Below are 8,592 nucleotides of genomic sequence, written 5' to 3' on the forward strand. Positions count from 1 at the left end.
TTCCAGCCCCTATAACACGATTCCAGTTTCTATTGTTGGCTCTCAGGTATACAAAAATATATCATTATAATAATTTCTAGAAATTTCTAGAAATTTTTCGTTTACTGCCACGTAAATTATTTTCGGAGCCAGACACATTTAGTCTCATTGTGATCGTCGTATCGAGCGCATCATAATTTTACACGTGCTATTTTCTTGAAAATGAGTGATCAATCTTCATATTCAAATAAAAAAGGAACTCACAATGTTCCTAAGCATCGATCAATTGCGAAAAAACGCAAGTTTACCGGAAATAGATTTACATTTGAGCAATCTACTGCGAATACCAGTACGTCCGCAGAAAAAAGTTATTACAAAATAATGACAATAATGTTGTGATTGACCCATCTCATGGATATTGTATTTTGCAATTTTTATCAGTTTTTAGTGCAATTAGTAATTTAGTGGTGTGTAAAACCTGTCAAAAAAAAGTTACTTTCAATCAAGCAAGTTCAAGAGGTCTAGGGTTCAAAATTGCTATTATTTGTGAATGTGGCAATTCGTATATTAATTCTGGACCAATGATTAATAACGCATTTGAAATAAATAAACGTATTGTTGCTGTGATGCGTCTATTGGGCATCGGAATAAATGGGATAAATTTTTTCTGTGGATTAATGGATTTAGCATGCAAATTTTACGACCAAACTTTTGCGGGATGTTTTACGAATTTACAGATTGCAGCCGAAACTGTTTGTAAGCTCAGTATACAGCAAGCTATAAATGAAGAAAAAGAGCTTACATTAAAGAAAGAAAATTCGGAGACAAATTTGACTGTTAGCGGCGATGGTACCTGGAAAAAACGTGGCCATACTTCCCGTTTCGGAGTAGTTACGCTGGCAGGAAAATACAGCAAGAAAATTCTTGATTCATGCGTAAAATCTACATATTGTCAGAGTTGTGTTTTTGGAAGAAAAAAAAAGATAGCGAACCTGAAGATTATGAGGAATGGCTATCATTACACGATGAAGAATGTGATGCCAATCATAAAGGATCTGCCTCAAAAATGGAAGTGGATAGTGTAAAAGACATGTTTGGTCGTTCCATTAGTAAATATGGTGTAAAATATACCCGCTATATTGGTGATGGTGATAGCGTTACCCACAAAGGACTTGTAGATTTGAATCCTTATGATATTCCTGTTGCTAAATTGGAATGCTATCTACATGTGAAAAAAGAATGGGAACACGTTGCCGAAGTGTAAAGAACATTAATAAGAAATTAGGAGGAAAAAGTAAAACATCACAAAAGTTAACTGTAAATTTTATAAATAAACTCCAAAAATATTATGGTTTAGCAATTATGAGGAATCAAGATAATGTAGATGAAATGTATAAAGCAATCTGGGCAACATTTTATCATTTCTGTTCAACTGACAAAAACCCAAATCATAAAAATTGTCCAGAAGGCGCTGAAAGTTGGTGCGCTTATCGCCGCGCGGAAGCTGAAGGAATCACTAGTACATTTAAACACGATTACCTCCCACTGGATCCAGAAGTACAAGAAGCTATAAAACCTATTTATGAAGACTTATCTCGATATGAATTGCTTGATAGATGTAAAGGTAACAATACTCAAAACAACAATGAAAGCTACAACGGTTTACTTTGGCACTTTTCACCCAAGCATCTTCATAATGGCTTCAAAACTATTGAATTGTCAAATAATTTTGCAACTGCAATATTTAATGACGGTTATTCGTCAATTTTGAAGATATTCAATGTAATGGGAGTGATAGTTGGACCTGCAGCAAGAGATTTTGCGGCTCTTAAGGACGACACGAGAATACGAATCGCTGATTATCGCCAAAGGGCTTCTTCAAAAGAAGGTCGATCATCTCGAAGAAAAGCTTCTTCAGCTGAACAAGCCCTTTTCGAAGAAGAAGAAGGTGTATTATATGGCCCTGGAATAGCAGATTAGCTGTAAATATGATTTTAAACCACTTATAACAGTGGAAACGATCATTTTATCTTTAAACGCGTTTTTCTCGAAACAGCATTTTCCGAATTTGCTGCAGTGATTACTCAAAAACAAATGATCCGATCACTATCGAATTTTTTTACATGTTCTATATATAGTTCTCCGTACAATGACCTATCGATTTTTGATCTGATCAAAAATCGAATTTTCGCAGGCCACAAACGACCAAAATTTTAGGTAAAATTCGACTATTTTTTTAAAACGCCGCCATATTGTCAATTTTTGATTTTTTTTTTTATCGTAGGTCATTGTACAGACAATATTATCTAGTTTAACGAGATATTTTTTTTTAGATTTCATCCACGGAGAAGACCGGAATCACTGCAGCAGTGAAGGACCTTTTTTTTTCGCGCCGTTAGAGATCGACGATAACTTAAAAAATATTTAATTTTTTTCTTCAAAAATTTCATTATGTATTCTTAAAACATGTATAAATATATTCTTAAAATTTTAAAATAATTGATAAAGTATTTTTTTTAATAAAAATTCCCAAAAATCACGTTTTTTTTAGGCCGTTACACTAGGTGTGCCCCTTAATGAGTGACATTAAAACTAATATGCTGCCGATAACGAACTTATCAATTAATTAAAGACGTATAATAGATAGAACTAATGTTTCTCGTTAAAAACAAGAAGCACTTAAGCTTCTTCTTTTGAAAAACAATTTAATCACAGTTACAATTCGTACGCAGCAATGAACGGAATTGTGAGAATCTTATCGCATTAATAGCTAGTGCAAATGCGCAGTCGATGAGAAACTTGCGTAACTTGTAACAAACACCGAGGATGAATTTATTCCATCATCTGGTTTATCTAGTTTCTCAAACTGTCGTAGACCCATCGAAAATGATGTTCCAAACGTAGAAAACGGAAAACTTGACGTTTTTGAAGAAATGTTCAAGCGTCAAAATTTCGGAATTAATAAAAAAAACCTTAATGAAAGCAATACTTGTTTGAAGTTGACTGTCTGCTCAAAATTGAGGAAGCAGAATTCGCTAAGTCCTCCAATTACAGTCATCAAACTAAACAACGATTCAAAAAATAACGCCAAATATAATATTTTTGAAAATAAAAATATCATGTTGTGGTATTCAGCCGGCCACGAAACTCATTTTGTACGTAGTGCAGAAAAGGGTGAATGCGTGTCTCAGATAAATTTTTATTACGCATCAAAATTTCATTTTGAATCAAGTCTTTGGTAAATTGATTTTTTATTTGCTTTTAGATGTTAATATATTCTAATGATGTTGAAACATATGAATGGTGGTCGATATTTGATGATAATCCTATTTTCATGGGTACAATATTATCAGCGTCAGCCAATCACATTCTTGAACAACGAATATCAGATTTTGTAAACAATGATTTGAGAAATGTTGTGGGAAAAAAATCGAATTCTGTTTCAATTTTGAAAACTTTCGAAGAACTTGAACACAACTGTTTAGTCAGTAATGCTTTGATTAATTTGTATTTAGAAAAAATAATTTAAAGCATTCTTTTAATGTGTTTTTATTCTTCAATGAATTTTGGTAAAATAAAATTAATTGAAGTAAAGTTAGTTAGTTTAGTATCTGAACTCTATACACTAATCGAAAAAATGAACTCTGATTTCTCATGGGTTTGGGATAAAAAAAAAAAAAAAAAAACCAGTTCGAGTCCTTTAAACAACCGAATAGCCAAAACCAACAGAACACAATAAAAAGACAATTATTGTAAATGTGACCCCATCATCAAATTTGCGATAAGGTTCTAAAAAAACAGTCTCAATATTTTCTTTGATATAATGACTTAAATATTTTTTATGATTTGATAATCACGAATTTCGTCATTAAATGTCAATTACTAAAAAATCAATTAAAAATATAACTTGGATTTTTGTTATTGAAATATTTTGATAATCATTATCTTATCTAAGTAGAATAAAATTGTTATAATTTTTTTTTTAATTTTTTTAACTTGTCACTAAAAAAATTGAAAACTTAGATTTTTAATACAATTTGGACCGATTGGATCCGGTAGATTTTGAGAAATCTCAAAAAAACTACCAAAAAAATTTTTTTCAAATGTGGTTTTTTTGAAATAAGTTTTGAACGGCTTTACCGATAGATTCTAAAAACTGATCAGCTCTTAAACTTACTTGTGAGGAATCAAAAGGAGTAAATTTTTCTAAAATTTGCAAACAGACTTTATTTAGTATAATAATAATAATTTTTTTTTAACAATAATACTCAATATCGAGTCTTGAGATGGGTAATAGCGTATGAAAATCCATCTATAGTTGACAAACACATATCATCGATGCTTGTAAACTTTCGTTATTTGAAGTTGGTCGTACAATGTCAACAATAACAAATAAATTCAACAACCAAGATCAATTTCACAACAAAAATAATTCAACTTTTTTAAAAGAATGTCATTGGAAGGTATTGTAAAAACTATGATAGTTATTTATAAAATAACTTTACTTACATCATTCGATTTTTAATAAGTATTGAAATTAAAAAAAAAATTGTAATAATAAATGTTAATTTTTAAGTTGTATCATTAATAATTTTAATATCCCAGTAATCTATATAATAATTATGTTACGGGTTATCATTACATACAACTATTTCAAACTTTAGTACAACTCTAGATAATCATAACCATGAAATTCTGAGTCTATGTACATTATATATCCACACGAAGCTCAGTATCTGCTATCACATCCATTATATAACACACTATTCTTTCCAATATGTAAAAATCGTAAGCCAGGAATCCGAAGAGGAATTTTTACTGCGATTTGATAGCTTTTTTCTCTACGTTATAGCTCGTCATGATCTTTCCGGTTATATACGCTCATACACTCGCGAATACCAGGTCTTGTACAGTGAGTTCATTCAGAATTCAGGACTATATACGAAGTGGAGTGGTATAAGCAGTATGAGGTCGGGTAATCGCTTAGTTCGATACTTCGCGAGCATTTCAAAGAACGGCAAGTGTTCTCATTACAGGTATGATAACGTAATATTAATTCTTGCTCAACGACTCAACATTAGCCCCAATGTGAAAGTACGAAAAATCGGTTTATGTGAAAGACATTATCGTCTGAATGGTGGTGTGTACACAGCATGAAACTCGGGGCAGATAAAAAAAAAACTAAAGTAGTATAAAGTTAATGCGAAAAGACATAAGGAAACGAATAAGATCTTGGTACGAAGATACTCAGTACAATACTTTTTTTCTTATGTAAAATTGGATTTATTTAATGGAAACGTAAGTCGTTTTTGTCCTGCTTCGTGACAGAGTTTTTTTTTTCGGAGCACAATAACAAAAAATAAAAATAAACTCATGAAACAGCGAAATGAGTCCATTTTGAAAGACAACAACATTCTCAGTTAGTCACACGAACGTTTAGGAGCGATAGAAAAATATCCAGTATTTGTTTCGAGACAGGAAAATTTTCCTACGTATTTTCCTCAACAGTTTAAGAGTACATTTATCCTTCTTATGTTCTTTTCTTTAAAGCGGTACACGAACTCGCTCGATTAAAAGAAAGTTGCTGGAACTTAAGGAAAAAAGATCGTCTTCATTTAACCCTCTGATCTTTAACAAGGAGGGTAGTCCTCGTCCTGCTTCTCGGAGTAGACGACAACGCTGAGGTTTCTTTTAAATATTCATTTGCCACAGAGGCTTCACCCAGCTCACTTTAATGTTCTCCGTTATCCCAGACAACGTTTTGCTCTTTGCGTATGAGTGTCGGTTACCCACTCCTCTCCGTCTTTTCATTTTATTTTATCTGCTTTTTTTTTCTCATCGTTTTTTTATAGAGCTTTTCTTTCTCTCCGCCACTGATGGTCATCACGGTCTCGATTTCATTTTTATTTAAAACACTAGTCACTCAATTATCACTCGCCCAGTTCACCTTTTATTATTATTTTTCGTTTCCTTTCTTCTTTATAATAGAAAATAAAATTTTTATCAATTACTGAAGAGAATTTTTTTAATTATTTTAATTTCTAGAATAAATGTTGTCTCCTTAATTTTTTTTAAAGCTTTGATGATTTGAAACAGGCAACATCAAAGATAAAAATATCCTTTTGTATCTTAACTTGATTATTTTAAAAAAATGGTTATGCAGAAAATTAAAATTGAAATAATGAACTGATACTCGCGTAAGATAAAATTTTTTTTGTTCAAATCCGGACATTCAGAAATGAAGAAAAAAAAATTCTGTACATTCGAAAAAAACTTTAATTTTGTTCAATGGTATAACGCAGTGATTGTTCAATTGATTTAAAATTGCCACTTCAATTATCGATAAAAAAAAAGTACACAGAAATGCATATTCGTAAGTTCTTGTACATCCGAAGCAAACAATTAAAATTTTATTTAATAAATAGATGATGTTGAATAAAAACATTATTTCTCGCGATAGTTGAAAAAATTCAATAAAAACTATTTCGTTTTTTCATAAATTAATATGAGATTTGTATGTAAACAAAATAATTTTTAAAATAACTTACATTTTTTTTTATGAAGATTTGCGCGGAATGGGAACTGACGAGTTATTATTTTTCTTAGTTCATTTTTAACAACAAAGAAATCCGTTGAAAACTAATTTAATCAATTTTCACATAAAAATATTCAGTTATTTTTGGTGATTTTCTCACGCGTGAAATTTTTTTCAATTTAAATCGAAAAACCTAAATTTAAATGAACCGAAATTCTATTACGCAATTATAAATTTATATTTCTGTATAACGGAGTGACTAAAGTTTACATTTTTTTAAAATCCAATAAATAGTGTGCGTTATATCGATGTCCATATCAGGCCTAATATGGTCATATATGTCTGTCTACAATATTTCAACCAAAAGTAATGTTAAAAATCTCCGATGAAGAGCACATGGTCGCTAAATGGTCTTCCTACAAGAGAGTTGTTAAAGCTTTTAAGATCTAAAATAAAAATCACTTTGGGACTCTTCTGAGAAGATTATAAGAGATTGATTTTCAGTTTAATCAACTCCTAAACCAATTTATGTTTTAATCGATATCTTAATTGACGTACACATTTCTGAAAAAAATTAAAAATCGACATAGATAGCCTGATTGAACCATACACCCACATCAAGCCATTTTTAATCATACCAGATTGTATACGGCCATATCGGAAAATTTTTTCACTGGTTTAGAAATATGTTGTAAGTTTGATGGTCTATATTGGTTTCCAATGAGGTTTGATAATATTATTATTACAATCCAAGCATTGGAGGCGTGCATTATCAGATAATCTAAAACTGTTCTTATTTCAAGTTTGTTCATTACATTACAGTATATAGCAACATTCATTCGAAATAATTATGATAAATTTACAATAACTTCAAAGTGTATTCTCTTAAATTTAAATGTTTTCGCTTTAGTTTGGTAGCAGAATATACATTTATACATTGCAGACACACCCAGTTTCATGACAAAGTACCACGAGAGACAATCGAAAAAGTTGGCACAATATTTCTATGGAATGGTATATAATGATCGTTACTGCTAACTTTTTAAGTAACACAAAGTATCGCGGCAATAATGAAAATTTTCGCAATGATTGTATACTTATACCTTTTTTATGGGAATCTCTGGTGCAATAACGTACTGTAACAACGATAGTCAATGGTACTGAAAAATATGACTTTTTTAATAGGCCAATAATGTCAGCAATAATTTTTCCATAATCATGACATGATCAATAGCAACCATTATGTATTTATACTTTTTCTATTAAACTGTTGGAGTGATAAATTAATGTGATTAGTTTACCACAGCTTGGTAGTCGATGTAATGCTTGCTGCTTATTCTAATAATAATGTAATCAATAGTTCAATACTCCATCGTGAAAGATTAGATAAAAAATTTAAATATTTACTATTTTCCCCTGAAGTAATGAGATTTTTACAATGTTAAAAAACGTGAGGTTTGCATTGAATTTCTCTTCTATGTTATGTATCGAAAATATAACTTTCAATACCTTTATAGCCAGTGAAAACAAGTCTATTTTAGAGCAATGCGAGTCAGTGGGATGAAACTGATCAACTTCTGCATTAGGGCTTCGCCTCGGGATGTCAATTTCACCCTCGTTTCAACTAGTCTTGTGTTGTCCTTAACTACAAAATGCGATATTAAGATCTCCAGATAACTATAATCTACCAGTACCACAAAGATTTTGATATAACTTATCTTAGATAGCGAAGATTAACAAAAATGAAACATTCAACGAAATTTGAAATATTATTTTTCACAGCACAGTCGATGCCTAAAGAATTTTTTAAAACGTTTGTTTGACTTAAAAAAAATAAAAAAAAAAACTTCGGGATTTCCTTATTTGATAAATTTTCAATTTTTTTAAATATAAATCGGCTTGCACAAGTTTTTAAAAATTATTTGGACCCATTAAATTTACTTCTTAATTTTAATATCAAAACTTCTGAAAAAAATTTTTTAGTCTTTATTTTCAACTTAAACACGTAAAAAAATATTACATTTGAATATAAAACTGTAACTCTTTCATTATCTCTTTCTATCTTATATATTCTGTAA

At 30.5% G+C, this 8,592-nt stretch overlaps 1 protein-coding gene across 1 annotated transcript; it reads left to right on the top strand.

Moving 5' to 3' along the window:
- The first annotated feature begins 1,216 nt into the window (after window positions 1-1,216).
- Window positions 1,217-2,335, top strand: LOC141533137 (uncharacterized). The gene is made up of 2 exons (XM_074251841.1): window positions 1,217-1,961; window positions 2,313-2,335. The coding sequence occupies exon 1, from the start codon at window positions 1,219-1,221 to the stop codon at window positions 1,957-1,959; it is 741 nt and encodes a 246-aa protein (XP_074107942.1). The 5' UTR covers window positions 1,217-1,218; the 3' UTR covers window positions 1,960-1,961; window positions 2,313-2,335.
- Window positions 2,336-8,592: the final 6,257 nt, after the last annotated feature.

The sequence above is a fragment of the Cotesia typhae genome, unplaced genomic scaffold, assembly GCF_013202065.1.
Source record: "Cotesia typhae breed Kobodo isofemale line unplaced genomic scaffold, CoteBio_Ctyphae contig_122, whole genome shotgun sequence".
Classification (NCBI taxonomy): Eukaryota; Metazoa; Arthropoda; class Insecta; order Hymenoptera; family Braconidae; genus Cotesia; species Cotesia typhae.